Source organism: Mustelus asterias, chromosome 15, assembly GCF_964213995.1.
Source record: "Mustelus asterias chromosome 15, sMusAst1.hap1.1, whole genome shotgun sequence".
Lineage (NCBI taxonomy): Eukaryota > Metazoa > Chordata > Chondrichthyes > Carcharhiniformes > Triakidae > Mustelus > Mustelus asterias.
Window position 1 is genome coordinate 24,864,015 of NC_135815.1, and position 18,150 is coordinate 24,882,164.

The 18,150-nt window shown below is 41.8% G+C and overlaps 1 protein-coding gene across 1 annotated transcript in view; it reads left to right on the forward strand.

The window, feature by feature from the left end:
- Window positions 1–18,150, forward strand: part of stpg4 (sperm-tail PG-rich repeat containing 4) — a 72,006-nt gene that overhangs the window by 31,374 nt on the left and 22,482 nt on the right. Inside the window, exon 5 of the mRNA XM_078229666.1 lies at window positions 3,789–3,876. Within this exon, the coding sequence (XP_078085792.1) occupies window positions 3,789–3,876 (88 nt within the window). The remainder of the gene's footprint in view (window positions 1–3,788; window positions 3,877–18,150) is intronic.

Genomic DNA, 18,150 nt, shown 5'->3' on the forward strand with positions numbered 1-18,150 from the left:
GAAAGACTGAGACAATTTAGTGAGGGAACAATAAAACCAATTTCAGCATTGAACCATCAAAATGCCATTAAAAAAATGTGTTCAATCTGATCACCCCTTCAGCCAATATGAACTGTTCACTCCCCTAGGCTGGAATTCTCCAACCTCGCCTGCGGCTGGGACTCTCCAGTCCCGCTGCAGTGAATGAAGTTTTGGCTGAGTGCCAAATTCTCCAATCTCGGCAGCCGTGGCGGGGTGAACGAGATGGGAGAATTCTGGCCAGAGTCTCAGTTTTTAAAGAATGAGTCATTGACCAGAAGTGACATGTGGCCTTTTAAATTTTAGTGATAAAATCTTGTTTTACATAACCTTAATGATTGACAATGATTACACCCCTGTTCTGCTTGTATTGCTTTCTAGAAATTTTTTTGGCTGCTTGCAGGTGCATGACAATTTTCCTTATATTAGTGTTTCTAAGAATGGCAGGCAGTTGGCAGTGACTATTAAGTGATATCTTTCTGGCTTCGCTGCTACTTTGTGCAGAGATCAAGCACTTTGTAAAATAAAGTTTTCATTTAATTTATATATCATATTATTTAATTGCATGTTCTATTTTAAAAATTAATTATTGGTACCTTTTTATCCAATAGCAATAAAAGCTGCCTAGACTGCGACACCCACATCCAATGAACAAATACATAAAGCAAAATCAAATAGTATGTCCACAATTAAACACTTCCAAGCATATTTTCTTGACCTCGAACTTGTGGTTCAGACTTTGCGGTCAACTGAAAACTGATAGCACTCGCTGCTGACATGAAGACAATTTCCCACAAAGATCTAGCAATCTCTTGTAGTACAGGTTTCTCCTTTAAGATGTCACTTGAATCTGTCACCAAGCCAAGGAGTTCTCTTGGCATCCAGCAATAGTGATGCTATCAAGCAGCCAATCACACTGAATTATTCCGACCAACAGCAAACAAGGAGGTTAAAACAACTGAAATATTCACTTTTAATTAAAATTTTACAGTAAGCCAAATAAATCATTGGAACGTGGGATTAATGTAGATGCTGAAATCTCAATAACAAATTTATTTTTTAAAGTATGTAAATTTAAATTTCAAAGTTCAAAGTTTATTTATTAGTGACACAAGTAGGCTTACATTAACACTGCAATGAAGTTATAGTGAAAATTCCCTAGTCGCCACTCCAGTGCCTGTTTGGGTACACTGAGGGAGAATTTAGCATGGCCAATGGACCTCACCAGCACGTCTTTCGGATTGTGGGAGGAAACCAGAGCTCCCGGAGGAAACCCACGCAGACACAGGGAGACTCCACACAGATAGTCACCCAAGCTGGGAATCGAACCCGGGTCCCTGGCGCTGTGAGGCAGCAGTATTAACCACTGCTGAAATTTTTTATCATAATGGAGAAATTTGTCATTCAACAAATAAATTATTTTTCAAGTAAAGTGAGGCTATTCAACAGTAATTATGAACTTAGTTGTACTGTTAAAAATGTACCTCGTCAATAAGAAGTTGCTTTTTCAAGAACTTTTAATGAAATTAATAGCATAAAAGGGCATGTTTTCATCAATTCAGTGATTTCTAATTGAAGTCAGGGAGTTCTGTGCAGCTCATTCTATGGGAAGCATAGAATCATTGACAGCAATGTTTGGATTTACATGTTTAACTCCACACATGTGAATAGCAGAGTTGCTATTATGATGGGAAGAAACCTATATCTTATCTTGGGAGTGATTGGCCCTTTAAGAACTAGGATTTGATTTCTGGTTAAAAAACAGCTTGGTTTCACTAAATGTTGTGTTGGTTCCTAGGGTTGGTTCTCTGTCCAAGCAGTTTGGTTTGGGAGTTTTGAATAAATTGCGGTGAAGAGGGAAACATCACTTTCAGCAGAGTTCAATTCAAATTCTGGGCATTGGCTAATAAAGCTAAGACTTTCGTTAATGGAAAGATTCACATAACAGTGCGTTGAATTTCTGGTCTAACCAAGCTGGAGAGAAAGAGAGAGTTAGAGAGAGTTTTTGATACAAAACTCCATCTTTAAAAATATTAGATCTAGGAGTTTTCTGACCTGAGGTGGTTATGCTTAAGATGCCAAAGATGCCTATGTTCAATGGGAGTTTGTAACCTTAGGCTATTTGGAGAAGATTTGAAGAGATGACTTTACCAGAAGTACATAGAAGGCTCAAGAAATCTCAGCCCATGTACAAGTTGTTGACACAGTCACACGGGGGATAGATTGGCCAATTTAGAGTCTGTAAGAAATAAAAAAAGTTCTTGGTTCATAGGTTGGAATCTCGATAGGCTAGAGGCTGAATTTGATGCTTTGATGCTTCCAGTTTAAAGATGTAGACACTGGAGTTGTTTGTTCCCCATTAGGCACAACTGTGGCATTGAGTTCTTTCTTTTAAACCTCCATCTACCACAGAATGGAGACAAAGTCAAATTAGCAGACAGGATTCAAAATGAGTGGAGAGAGAGAGAGAGGGGCAGAAGCCCCATTTAGTTCAACCGATAGTCCAATGCTGCCCAGAATAACATGCTTAAACTACACATAGGCCTTGGACTGGTCTCTCCAACTGACTGTAATTTAAACATAACTTGACTACTCTGGAGAGTGATTTTAGAGATTAATGTCTTTAATCTAAATGTTTAGCCTTTGAATTGTTTGTCTTCAGCTGCTGAATACTGGAATTGGCTTGTTGATAGGGCAAGAAGAAGAGTCATTCACAAAGGCCAGGGTGTCATTGCCTGTGATGGGCACCTCAGACCTGCGGTCGCCTCTCAAGTTTAGGTGATTGAGCGTTGATCACAAACATACAAAATTCTTACAGGACTCAACAGGATGTGTGCAGATGGCTGGGGATTTAGACCCAAGGGACACAGTCTAATAATAAGAGGTAGACCATTTAGGATTGAGATGAGAAGGAATTCCTTCACTCACAATGTGGTGGATCTTTGGAATTCTCTACCCCTGAGGGCTGTGGAGGTTCAGCCATTGGATGGGATTTTGCGGCCCTTCTCGCTAACGGGATCTTCTGGTCTCGCCGAAGACAACATCCCTCCCTTGGTGGGTCCCTGGCAGCATGGCCGGTGAGTGACTCAAATGGCCATTGACTTTGGTGGGACTGGGAGATCCCACTAGCGGCCAATGGTGAGCTGCCTCCACCACCGGAAAGCCTGTACAGGGGTGCTGGAAAATTCCAGCCTTTTAGTACATTCAAGACAGAGATTGATAATTTTCTAGATCATAGCATCATAGAATCCCTACAGTGTAGAAGGAGGCCATTTCGTTCATCGAGTCTGCACCGACAACAACCCCACGTAGGCCCTATCTCCGTAACCCCACATATTTACCCCACTAATCCCTCTATCCGACGCATCCCGGGATACTATGGGGCAATTTAGCATGGCCAATGCACCTAACCCGCACATCTTTAGATATTAAAGATATCAAGGGATATGGGAACAGGGCAGAAAAATTCCGTTGAGGTAGAAGATCAGCCATGATTTAGTTGAATAGCGGAGCAGGCTGGAAGGGCCAAATGGCCTACTCTTGTTCCTATTTCCTATATTCCTATCATCCTAACTGTAGACTTTACTATTTTATCAAAGGATCTCATATGTATTTGGGATGTAAGTTGTTCTGGTCAGTTATGGAAATATGCTGATGTTCCTGAAGAATTTGTCTTCCACTATTGTGGCTTGGGACATCAGGATTCCCAATCTGAATAATATCGGTGTAACATCAACCCATCTCTTCATTACTCTGTCCGTTTCTTGCAGGCTTGGTAAAGTCGATTTTCTTTCACCGTTTAGCCAGGGTACTTTTCGGTCTTCTGTGAAACGGTTTCCAACCATTTACTTTGTTCCTGTAAGTACCAAGTAGTCATTATCTGCAACTTGTAATAATGATCGGTTGTATGCTGGACTAAATTTTTAGCTTACTGCGAGTACATATCAGTCTGTTGACCTCTCTAGTTGATTCGCCTAGTTGTAATTTGCAATTTGTAATTTAGAATTCTCTTTCTGAAAGAGCAGTGGAGACTGGGTCATTTGATATGAGTCATGATTATGTCACATTATCAGTAACCCCCCACAGCTTGCCCCTGGTCTTGCAGAATCTCACTAGCTGTTCTGTCTGGAGACAATACACATCTCTTTAACCTGTGTTGAATGCTCCCTCCACCCACATTGTCTGTACCTTTAAGACCTGTAGAGATTTGCATTCTAATTAGTATTCTGTAACTTGATTTCTGTGTCTGTGCACTGTTTGAGAGCAGATATCCACTCCATCTGATGAAGGAGCAGTGCTCCGAAAGCTTATGGTATTTGCTACCAAATAAATCTGTTGGACTTTAACCTGGTGTTGTGAGACTTCTTACTATCATTTGATATGAGCCAGGATGAATTTGACAGACTTTTGATCAACAAGGAAGTCAAACGTTGTGGAGACAATCAGATTAGCCATGGTCTTATTGATGGTGGAGCAGGTCCGTGGGGCCAAAAGGCCTACTCCGGCTCTTATTTCTTGTGTTGTTATGTAACACTGGTCTCTCTTAGGCATGAATGGTTGAAATGCAACTAACATGACAATGATTGCGAGGGCATTTGTTACTCTCATATGGCGGAATCTTAACAGCTTTGACATTTTTCTGCTTTCGGGACCAAAAGCAGGTCATAACCCCATTGCTGTCATGATCCTGCAGGAGGCAGCCAATGAAAAGGTAGCTTCCGCATTTGCCATCCAATGAAGGATGGCGAGTGGTTTTGTGAGGTGGGAGGGCCAATCAGAGAGCCCAAAACACTGGGGGGGCAGATAGACCCTCACTGTGAGAGGTGGCCACTGCTGAGGTAGTTAGGGGATCATGAGGGTGCTTCATAGGGTGGAGATACTCTCTGAGGTTTGAGAATTTACAAAGTAAAAATGACCACAGCTGGCAGGTCATCATTATAAAGGGAGAGCACAGCCACAGGATAGAGTTTGTCCACAGTGGCTTCATAATGGGGAGATTGAAGAGATGTTGATGGCTCTCCAGCCCACTGCCAGAAGAAAACTGGAACAGGAACAGGAATTGACCATTCAGCTCATCAAGCCTGTTCCGTGATTCAATACAGCCATGGCTAAGCTTGATCTGAACTCCACTTTCCCGGCAGTTGCCAAAATCCCTGGTGGTGGTGGGGGGGTGGGGGGGGGGGGGGGGGGGGTGGGGGGGGGGGGGGGGGGGGGGTTGTGCAACCCCTTAACCACGACCCCCCAAATGTTGAGAAGATCTCGAAAGTTGCATTAGCAACTTTACCAATTGGTTCCTTAATTGGCCAACTTTCCAGTACTGACTCTGCTTTCAGCAAGATTGCTGTGTGATGGGAACGCGTCGGGGGGCCGATCTGACCCTTTGTTTATAAATCTTGGTCCCGGTTCCTACTCTGACCTCTGCTCTGCACAGCTGATAAGATTCTGCCCATCGAGTCTGATTGCTGTCAATCCAACTAATCCTGGATATATGGGAACTGCAGTAATTCATTGTGTCGAATGTCCCATTCCACTGGCTGAGAGAGAAGATGTAGCAAGCGAATGTCAAGTTTAAGCGTACATAATTTAAAAAAGCTAGGCAACAGTACCTTAGTTGCATGCCGGTTTTTATTATGCTCCAACATGCTTTTATATTCGGCCAAAAACTAATTTCAATACAGTGTCCCTACTCCCAGAATCTAGATACATGAAACATCTGGAAGAGATCTGCAAATGCAAACAAACCACTAGTATCAAGCACCAAAATGAAAATGGAATGTAATTTCTGCACAGAAACAGGTTTCCCAGCTCATTTTGAATAGAAACCAGATGTCACAATGCCAAACTGAAGCAGTGAGATATACCCAGTATTTTCTTTTCAATAAACCATATTAGTAACATTGTAATTGGGGAGGCAATGGCCTGGTGGTATTATCGCTAGAACTATTAATCCAGAAACTCAGCTAATGTTCTGGGACCATGGTTCAAATCCCAACTATGGCAGATGGTGGAATTTGAATTCAATTGCAATTAAGAATCTACTGATGACCGTGGAATCATTGTCGATTGTCAGAAAAACCCATCTGGTTCACTAGCATCCTTTAGGGCAGAAAAGCTGCCGTCCTTACCTGGTCTGGCTACGTGTGACTCCAGAACCACAGCAACGTGGTTCACTCTCAACTGCCCTCTGAAATGGCCGAGCAAACCATTCATTCAAAGGCAACTAGGTATGGGTGATAAATATTGTAAGAAGTCTCACAACACCAGGTTAAAGTCCAACAGGTTTATTTGGTAGCAAATACCATAAGCTTTCGGAGCGCTGCTCCTTCGTCAGATGGAGTGGAAATGTGCTCTCAAACAGTGCACAGAGACACAAAATCAAGTTACAGAATACTGATTAGAATGCGAATCCCTAAAGCCAGCCAGGTCTTAAAGGTACAGACAATGTGGGTGGAGGGAGCATTAAACACAGGTTAAAGAGATGTGTATCTCTTTGAGGCCTTCACGACACACGACAGCGCAGAGTCGCTGAGCAGAAACTGATAGCCAAATTCCGCACACATGAGGACGGCCTAAACCGGGATGTTGGATTTATGTCACATTATCAGTAACCCCCACAGCTTGCCTCCTGGGCTTGCAGAATCTCACTAGCTGTTCTGTCTGGAGACAATACACATCTCTTTAACCTGTGTTTAATGCTCCCTCCACCCACATTATCTGTACCTTTAAGACCTGGCTGGCTTTAGGGATTCGCATTCTAATCAGTATTCTGTAACTTGATTTTGTGTCTCTGTGCACTGTTTGAGAGCACATTTCCACTCCATCTGACGAAGGAGCAGCGCTCCGAAAGCTTATGGTATTTGCTACCAAATAAACCTGTTGGACTTTAACCTGGTGTTGTGAGACTTCTTACTGTGTTCACCCCAGTCCAACACCGGGATCTCCACATCATAATAAATATTGGCCAGCCAGCGATGTCCATGAAAGGACTAAAATAAAATTATCCTGTTGTACAACATTGTTTGTACCCATCAACAATGCAGAGTGCCTGACTATGAACTCCTTTACTGCTCATCAATGCTGGTTAAAACCTGGCTGTAAACAGAACAAACCCCTCAACACAGGTGTGGTGAAAGATTGCCTGCCTATTCGCTATGAACACATTTCACACTGCTAGCATAGATCAATTTCACCCCGCCCAGAATCCCATTGTTATCCAAGTCACAACACAGAATTATGACTCAGGATTTCACGCTTTATCCTCTATAAATTTAGGAATATGATTAAGGAGATCAACAAAATTGAGGCGGCACCGTGGCACAGTGGTTAGCATTGCCGCCTCACAGCATCAGGGTCCCGGTCTCAATTCCAGCCATGGAGGTGACTGTGTGGAGTTTGTACATTCTCCCTGTGTCTGCGTGGGTTTCCTCCGGGTGCTCTGGTTTCCTCCCGCAGTCCAGTGATGTATAGGTTAGGTGGATTGACCATGCTAAATTGAATGTTAGTGTCTAAAGATGTGTAGGTTAGGGGGATTAGCGGGTAAATATGTGGGGTTATGGGGATAGGGCAGTGGGGTAAGCCTGGATAAGGTGCTCTGTCAGAGAGTCAGTGCAGACTCAATGGGCTGAATGGCCTCCTTCTGCACTGCAGGGATTCGATCCTATGATTCTATGAAAATTGAATAGACCAGGAGAGAAATCAGGTTGTTATGATTCAAGTTTTTTTTGCAGCACACTTTTCACTTTCAACATTTTCATATCTTGTAGATCCCAGATCTAACATCAGTTACAATAAATTGTGTGCAGGAATACTTAAAGCTCCTTGTAAAACTTTTGCCTTACGGGTAAAAAGAGCATTATCATATGGACCCCAATCTTCACAGCACAAAAATTAACCTCAGCAATTCAATATAACTTTAAATAAATAAAAATAATTTAGATTAATCAGATACGACAAAGTACAAACTGTTGCCTCTTATCTGCTGCACTATCTGTTTTAACCCTTATACGGTGGACAAATAACTACGAGTAGACGTCTTATTAGTACAACCAATATTTATTTAAACCCACACAATCAATAATCACCCACCCAACCAACAATAAGTTATCTTACAGGAAAATACTAAAGTTCAAATCCAATATAAGACCTTAACTTAACTTTGCGTGACTGGCAAGTACCCAAGCAGATATTGGCCTTTATCTGTGCGTTGGTCTCGGTCGTCCTCTGCGTAGTCTGGTCCTTTGGTCTGGTCTGGCACTCTGGCTCTGGTCTTCCTTCCTTCTCGGGTGTGGTGGCTCTCCTTGTACTGGTCGTCGCTGGTGATGTTCACCGGTGTTGTAGCTCGTTCGTGGGGTCAGAGAGAGTGAGAGAGAGAGCGAAAGAAAGTGAGAGAGAGAGCGAAAGAAAGAGAGAGAGAGAGAGATTCCTGGTTGCGCAGCACCCTTTATACCTCGTTGGGTTTCACGCCCCTTTTGGCCATTGTCAATCAATCGATCAGGACTTGATCACCCTGATCGATAAGAGTCCAATCAAGTGCTGCCACACTGATCTCTGGGTGTGTCCCCAACGGCCATGTCTGTAGGTGCTGGCGGCACATAGGTCACATACCTCCCTCCTAAATAAGGGGTCACGGTGCCCTTACGCCTGGTAAACAACCCAGTGTGACCAGAAAGTCTCTTTCATCCTGGAGATGAAACAACCCAGTGTGACCATAAAGTCCCTTTCATCCTGGAGATGACCCATATCCTGTTTATTCACTCGTCAGGGTTGCAGCCTGTTTGTCTCTGTCTTTAAACTGCAGCCTGTCATTTTAGTTCCTGCCCAATTGTCCCAGAGTGCTTTACAAATCGCCATTTTAGATGGCCTGTTTGGCCACAGTCCCCCCTTTGATCCTGAACGCGAAGCGTGATGGATCACAAACTCAGGACCAGTATCTGTCAGGAATTCCCCAGTCACTCAACAGTCAAGCAAGGCCCAGGCATTGGCATGCACAGTGATGATACATTCCTACAACATATTCCAGAAGCTACAGACAACAACACTCTACAAATACAAACAACCACATATTCTAAACACCATTATTACAATAAGCTAGTTACCCACAAATACAGACAATCAGATATTCCAAACCCCATTTTAGGTTCAGAGTTATGCACAGGACAATAATAAATCATTGATACAGATGCAAAAGGGAAATAACATTTAAATTTGGATTTTGGAGGGTCATGCCCCAAAAATGCTGAAGAGGTAGGTTTAACTCTCCAAATTATTTGTTATTTAAAAATGATCCAAATTTGCATAATAAACACCTTTTGTCACAGTTACCATTTTAGATTTAAACTTCCACAGTCACGCCTCAAAATCTATCTCCTTCGAGCATCCACATGCTATGTTCTTTTATGACCCAATTAACACAATGTAACCAAAGTACAAGTTAGAGGTAATTCAAATGATTTTCTACCAGTTTAACAAATTATAGAGGAAACTCCTCCATCATTCTGTCTACTTTGCCAATTTTATTTATGAATAACATGATTTGTACAAATGGTTTATTTGTTCCTCTTTTAAGCATTTTAACTCTTGTAACCCCAAATAACTAAGTACTAGCAAAATCCTTTCATCTGTTGTAATCTCCAGAGCCCTTAACTTTTCAGAAAAATTAACTCCCAGCTTATTAGCATTTACATACATTGAACCGAACAAACTTTACATGTGAACATGAGGATTACCACAGATAACATTTACTCAGTATAGGAAAGTCACAAAACAAACAGATATTACTTTGTAAAATTATCTCACATTCAAATGGTTACATCATAAACTGAGAATATGGTTCAATGCATCCCTCTTTGAAACACAAAACTCATACAGACTCTCTTTCCATTACCCTTTATTTGTCAAAATTAAACTTATTTACCTCTTTAGAATTTAGGCAACTTCCCATTTATAAGTTGGTTATTTTGTGCGCTCAATTTATTCTATCAATTAAATGTCAGAAACTGTAACGCTTAAGCGTAACCAATCACTTTAATTTGAAAGTTAACAGTGAGAAAATCTGACTGAGCCAAACTCTTCAAGTCTCAATTATCACTAGGTTGTGATAAACAATCTTGGAGTCTTGAAGCTGCGAGACTTGTTATTCACGAGCCATCTATTTAAAACAAAACACAAAAAATACATTCGGCTTGGAGCCAAATGAATTAATTTGGTCTCAAAATCTGTCAAATTAAAAACAAAAACAAAAATTAAAATTTACAACCTCCAATGTATATAATTTTTTAATTGCCAAATTAGGAACAGAAGATGGTGAAATCTCTGCCAGTTAAAAAAACCCACAAGAAATAAAACACATTCCAATGTGATGATGTCATGATTTCTCCAAGACAAAGGAAAGAACACATGGTTCCCTTCAAGGTTTAAATCCTTTCTTAACAAAATTTGAACCCAGGATTATTCAAAATTCAAATTGGTTATTTCAAACTTCAATTTATGTACTTTGATTTTGAAATTTCAATTTACTTTCCAAAAATTGTGTTCAAAGTAACATCCTACATATATATATATTATTTCTGTATTTATATTCTATACCTCTCAAGCACAATCATGGCCATTGATTATACTCAAAAGGTCAAAGAATTCCAAAAATTTATTTCAATTTAATCCAATCCAATTTCCAATTTTTATTTAAACTCTGTATCAAACCCACTGTTGTAAAATCACAATTAGGGGAAGAACATCAAAACATTGAAGCAAACAACAGCAAAACATCCACGCAACCACTTTATTAAACACATACCGACACACATGGAAGCTTCCAACATTCATTCCACAGCACTTCCTCTTTCATTCAGACTTAACATTTTAAACTGGGATGAAAATAAAACATTTAAAGAAAATACAGAAAATTGATTAAGACAGTCGCCTTCATTCTTCTTTCTTCCAAACTGTAATTAAACTCAAAAACAGAAGTAAATTCAAGAAATCTTATACTTAAATTTTAACAGTTTTAACACTTCCTCAGCCCCTTGTGAAGTTAAACCGAAGTGTAAAGCATTGTATTTATTACCTGCAATAAATACTCCACAAGAACAAACAGGCTTTAGCAACTCCTGCAATCTAATGCAACAACAACCACCTACATTTGACAAGTAACCAGACCACACAAACACGCTGAAATACAAAAACTACTCAAATTATTAGCTCAACCTTAGATTTTCTCTAATCAATTTTCCATCTTGCCAATTAATTTATAATATTTCCCTAGTAAGTTGAGAGAACATAGTTCCTTTCTCTCAAAATTCTGTAACACACACTGCACACGCCCTCCTTTTAAAAAAAACAAAGGACCAATTGGGGTTCTTTGTGATGTTAGTGAGGGTGTAAGCTCCTTACCCCACATGGTCTGTTTAATGGGGTTCATGGGCATCCTTCTCAATCAATATCTCCTGGTAATTCTGTGCCCTCCTTGTAACTAAAAGTCACAGGATTCACCAGACCAGGGGCAAATTCTAAACTTACTGATGAATTAGGGGCCTCTGGAAAAGGAGGTGGGGGTCTCCAGTCAATGCCATGTGCAAAATGGGCATTCTTTTCCAGATACAATCCACAACCCAATCCATAAACACCATCTCCCTCAGACTCATCTGTCCCAAATATAGACAACATCCCTATCTGCATTGACCACTGAGATTTTAATTGCTGGAACTTGGAGTAATCAGAACTTTGATTCTTTTCACTAACTTGATATACTTTAAACTGACTCATAAACAATATATTTACCTCATTGTTTTGTTCCTGCTTATCTACTTTTCCACAAAATTACTTATTTTCTTCTGTTAACTTCTCAACTAACTCTCATAATTTCTAACTTATCTTTTAACTTCATTTTCTCTGACTTCTCACTCTGTAACTCTTCTAAACTAATAATCACAATAACTTTACTCAATTTCAACAAACATTTTCCTTTATCTCTGTTTCTCTCATTAAAACATCTCTGACTCACGGATCCCAGATCCAAAAACTCACTGTAGTATTCTACCCATTTCTCTAGGCATAGTCCCAGGAGAACAAGAAGTGACTGAAAGGGTACAGTGCCTGCTAATTTACCAATCAATCCCTCTAAGTCTGTTGGTATCAAGGGTATGATGAACACCCCCTCTCTACTCCAGAGTTAGGTTTGAGCCTTGCCTCATGGTCGACAATAGAGTTCACCCTTCCCCTTGACTAACCTTACTTCAAAATCTCACTTCTAGATTAACTAAGGATCATCCCAATACTTCTGCCCGAGGGATCCCAGTCCTGTCTCAGTATTGGCACAAGATTCTGCCCATAGGGGCCACCCTTTCTTCTTAATATATTCCCTGATTCACTTCTCTGTCTCTACACTGTTTCCTGCCATCCTATATTTAACGACAAGGGGTAGGGAGTCGATCGGACTGCGGGTACGGCTTTGGGCTATGTTTCGGTCCTAATCCCTCTGGCTTCTAATACAAACCTACAGAGTTTACCCTATCCTCCTTGTTAATAACAATATATGCACAATACACAATTTCCCGAAAACAGTTATTTGTCCAATAAGGAGTTTACACCTGTCGGCTCTGAATTTTAAATAACCGTTCAATATAGATTCTGCGGGGTTCGATATTGGAGCAACAAAGTTACTTCTTATCGAGCCCACTCAGGGATGCCAATGTTGCCTCTTATCTGCCACACAGTCTGTTTTAACCCTTATACGGTGGACAAATAACTACGAGTAGACGTCTTATTAGTACAACCAATATTTATTTAAACCCACATAATCAATAATCACCCACCCAACCAATAAGTTATCTTACAGGAAAATACTAAAGTTCAAATCCAATATAAGACCTTAACTTAACTTTGCGTGACTGGCAAGTACCCAAGCAGATATTGGCCTTTATCTGTGCGTTGGTCTCGGTCGTCCTCTGCGTAGTCTGGTCCTTTGGTCTGGTCTGGCACTCTGGCTCTGGTCTTCCTTCCTTCTCAAGTGTGGTGACTCTCCTCGTGCTGGTCGTCGCTGGTGATGTTCACCGGTGTTGTAGCTCGTTCGTGGGGTCAGAGAGAGCGAGAGAGAGCGAAAGAAAGAGAGAGGGAGAGATTCCTGGTTGCGCAGCACCCTTTAAACCTCATTGGGTTTCACACCCCTTTTGGCCATTCGATCAGGACTTGATCACCCTGATCGATAAGAGTCCAATCAGGTGCTGCCACACCGATCTCTGGGTGTGTCCCCAACGGCCATGTCTGTAGGTGCTGGAGGCACATAGGTCACATACCTCCCTCCTAAATAAGGGGTCACGGTGCCCTTACCTCTGGTGAACAACCCAGTGTGACCAGAAAGTCCCTTTCATCCTGGAGATGACCCATATCCTGTTTATTCACCCGTCAGGGTTGCAGCCTGTTTGTCTCTGTCTTTAAACTGCAGCCTGTCATTTTAGTTCTTGCCCAATTGTCCCAGAGTGCTTTACAAATCGCCATTTTAGATGGCCCGTTTGGCCACAAAACATCAATCGCAAATATCCTTTCCAGAGATTACAAGGGGTTTGAGACGTAGAAAAATAGGCTGGAATTCTCCCATCCTACCCACCACTGAATTTTAGCAGGTGGGTTGTGGACAATGTGAAACCCCATTGACAGTTGGGCGGGAATTTCCGGCTTTTAGACCAGCATGGCCAGAGAATTCCACCCATAGAAACTAGGAGCAGGAGTAGGCCATTCAGCCCTAGTTAGTTCATGGGACTCAGGATACATTCTGAGGATAGATATTCAGAAGGAGATTGTAATAAAAATGTAAATGAGGCAGAAGAGCCACTTGTGCCAGATTGCAAACAGGTCAGAATATGGAAGGTGGTTGGGGAGGATATAGTTGAGGCACGAATCATAATTTTTCTATGATCTTAATAAGGGGAAAATAAAAGTCTGGAAATAAAAGTCTGCAAAAGTATGGAAGGTAGCTGGTGTTACACCCCAATGCAAGAAAGGGGAAGGGAAGTACCAACAAATGATGAAATTGTGATTATTTGGTGCACTCAGGCAGGCAGGCAAGACATGCCAATTTGAAAGCCTGCTTCTAGCACACAACTCTGGTCCAACTCTGGCAATAAATGCTGGCCCAGCCAACGATGTCTACGTCCCATGAACGAATAAAAAAAACAATTCATGACTTTGGTGCTAAGGACCATAATTTGAATTTGTGGAGACACCAAATCAAAGACCCACAGATTTAGTGCAGAAGCACTGATTAGACACTGGAGCAATACACATGGACGCCATAAGCCCACTTCCACTGAAAGGTGTGGAGGGTGCTGGCTGACACAGAGGAGGAGGTTTCAGGATGGCTCAATGATTGAGTGAGAAGGTGCACAGGCTCTCCTGCACAATTCTGAAGGCCATAATTGAGGTGATCCAGAGGAGGAAGGGTGCCCTTTATCTGCAGCGGCAAGTGATACAGTCCACCTTGTCCTCCTGTCCCTCCCTCCTCCAGCAGCCTGGCCTCAGCTCCTCCAATTCCTCCAGCAAACTCAGCAGAGAAGCGCAGCACTCAAACTTTTAAAGTTAAAAGTTTATTTATTAGTCACAAGTAGGCTTATGCAATTAAGCTACTGTGAAAATCCCCTAGTCGCCACACTCCGGCGCCTGTTCGGGTACACTGAGGGAGAATTTAGCATGGCCAATGCACCTAACCAGCATATCTTTTGGACTGTGGGAGGAAACCGGAGCACCCGGAGGAAAGCCACGCAGACATGGGGAGAACGTGCAAACTCCGCACAGACAGTGACCCAAGTTGGGAATCAAACCTGGGTCCCTGGTGCTGTGAGGCAGCAGTGCTAACCACTGTGCCACCGTGCAAAGTCCTTGGAGAGTTTCCAGAATAAATGGATGTGAAAATTCTTTGTAATAGTGGAACGTTTTTTAAAGCACAAAGGTAATAATAATGCTGGGTGATGGGAAGGAAAATCACAATATCTTCATGTAATAATTAACATATTACCCGTTATTAAATTCAAGGCAACAATGGTATAACGGCATGCTATGAGTTTCAACAGGGAACATTAACAATCCAGTTCAAAGTCCTTTACTCATGAACATTTACCTTGAGTTTGTGGCACGAGCTAAATCAAGAAGCTGTGCTGAGGAGTGCAAAACTTTAATTTCAATTAACTGGGCATTGTAAAAGGAAGGAAACCGGGAGAGGTAAGGAATTCCACAGTGTTTGAATGAGTTAATTGAGGAGACAGTACAACAAGTTTGATTCACTGAGGATAGAAGGCGAAGTGTGTCGAGAATAATGTCTGTGCAACTCAGGAAGAACAAGAGAGGAAAGTTCAAAGCAGCAATGACTGTAATACTACTTATAAAGTAAAGATAAGAACAGCAGTAAGAGAAGATTGCTTACCGGAAAACAAGCTTTTACTTCGAGTCCCTCAGCTTAAAATGCAAGAAAAATACTAGAATTCAACCAAAATGAGTAAGTCAGAATGTGAGATTGTCTTTCTTTAGGCATTAGTTTTTATTCAACCTTTTCTTGAAAAGTGAATGCCTGAGATATAATTTTCTAAGACTGCTGATGATCCTTATTCCAAGGACTTAGAGTGACAATAAATATGATCAATAATCTGCCCTTTGTACCAAGCATGGTACAAAACTTATCTCTGATAATTATTCCAAAAGCAATGTGTCTTTGGAATAAAGTGATAAACTCGAGAATCTCCTTTTCCTGTATTTCAAAATTGCTAAACATGAATTATAAACAATATGTTACCTGAAGAAGAAATGATAGCTAGGTCTGAATTTGTGTGTGACAGATTCAAGGAGTGTAGTGTATTAAAACCATGTAATTGAAATTCCAGTCATTTAGACAATGGATGAACTGTAAAGACATTCCTTGGCATTCTTTTATAGTACATATAAACTCTGTATCCAATCTGATTACAGGGTTTCCACTCACCTCTCTCTCATGGCCTAGATGAGTATATTGGTTTCAACTTCAAGTTTAACATTCTCATCCTTGTTATTAGTTTCCTTGATTAACACACCCTTGTGATTTCTCAAACCTCCTCAAGCCTGAGAACTCTATTCCTCCAACTCTGGCTTCTTGCATTTACCCAATGACCTTGGGTGACTGTGTGGAGTTTGCACGTTCCCCCGGTATCAGCCCGGGTTTTCTCTGGGTGCTCCACTTTCCTCCCACAGTCCAGATTAGGTGGTCTGGCCATGTTAAATTGCCGCTTAGTGTCCCAAGATGTGTAGGTTAGATTGATTAACCATGGGAAATGTGTGAGGTTATGGAGATAGGGTGAGGGAGAGGGCCTGGATAAGATACTCTGTCAGAGAGTCGGTGTAGACTTGATGGGCTGAATGGCCTCCTTCTGCACTGTAGGAATTCTATGATAAATGCAAGTTTTTGTTGCTCTTTTTGTATCTGGTTTTATTATTTTTAGGCCTTGAATGTCTTCTATGACCCCAGACTCCTTAGAGTTACAGCAACCCATAGAGTGACAGCCTAACCCATCTCAACATAAGCACCATAGCCAGCATCTTTCCCTGAAGCTACACCAGGTCCCAAACAAAGGCTTAGGAGCAGGAATTCCAGACTTTCCATATTAATGACCTTGTTGGGCCATTCCAGAGTTGGTTAATAATGGTTGAGGCCTTGTACAGAAGAAGACCACCATGGACTCACCCCCCCTCCCCCTCCCACTCAGTGAACTGGCATGGTTATCACAGGGACTTTTGCTATACCCTTCTGCCAATCCCGGGATTGCTGGACATAGTGATGATAAGAAGGAAAACCTGGTGGCTTGCCAGGTCCTTCCTGCCTGCTGGCAGTGACATGTTGCGGGTGGGGAAGGGGTAGGCTGGAGGTTGGGAAGTAGAGAAGAGTAGAAGATGTTGGGCCCAGACCACAACAGTAGGAAAATCCAGTCCAACGCTCTTGTGTTACTGAGGCAGTGAAGGGGCTGATGAGGATTGCTGTTGATTGAGAAGGCAGCGGAATCAGATTGCAGAATGGAAACATGTATAAAATATATATTTAAATGAATAAATGGTTTAATATTTTTACTATTGAAGCCAAGGAAGATATTTGCTTAAATAGATGAGGGTTAGTCCATAACAGAGTGTGTTGTACCCTATGGGTGCAAAATTCATTCACCCCAATTTTTGGGTGCGGGTGATTCAAAAGGTCACCCATCCTCCTTAGAAATGAAACAAAAACAGAAAATGCTGGAGAATCTCAGCAGACCTGACAGCATCTGTGGAGAGAGATTAGAGCTAAGGTTTTGAGTCAGGATGACCCTTCATCAGAGCTGAAGGCAATAAAACCAGATAAGATGTATACGATGATGGTGGGGGGAGCTGTAATTGGACAAAAGGGAATGTAAATGGTGATGATAAAGTCTGAGAAAGGTGCTGAAGAGATCGGAATGTGTGAATGGCGGAACAAAGGTACAGATTGTTAGAGGACTACCTGAGGAATGTGGCAATTGGCCCTGGGGGGGGGGGGGGGGGGGGGTGGTGGTATTGGAGACAAGATAGAGAGCGAGATTTCAGAAGTGGAAGAAAATAAGAATAAAAAGTGATAAGAATGGATGAATGAGACGAAAAGAAGAAATGAAATAAAATAAATGGAAATGGGGTGAAGGTGGAGGAGAGAGTTCACGCTCTGAAGTTGTTGAACTCAGTGTTCAGGCCGGAAGGCTGTAAAGTGCCCAGTCGGAAGACGAGGTGCTGTTTCTCCAGGTTGCGTTGGGCTCCACACCATTTACATTCCTGCCAACTGCAACCTCGCGTGGAAGATGCTGTCTAAGAAGCAGGCACCTCATTTGACCTTCCATTCACAGCCTCCATCCCTGATACTGGCACTGCACAAATGTTAGAGGCTAGTTTAGAATCAGGAGCTATACCTGGTGAGGTATTGGGCACAAGTGGTCTGCAGCAATGACAGGGGGATAAGTCATCTCAAGCGCAAACACCCCAGAGGGTGAGATCGCAGCCAATGGGACAGCACTGCACTGGGTCAGACAAGGGGATTCATAAGACAGGGAACTAAGAGTGATTAATTGTGTCTGGTTTTGTATTGTTGTATAAAGTTATTGAGTGAAAGGCTTTGCAGTTGGC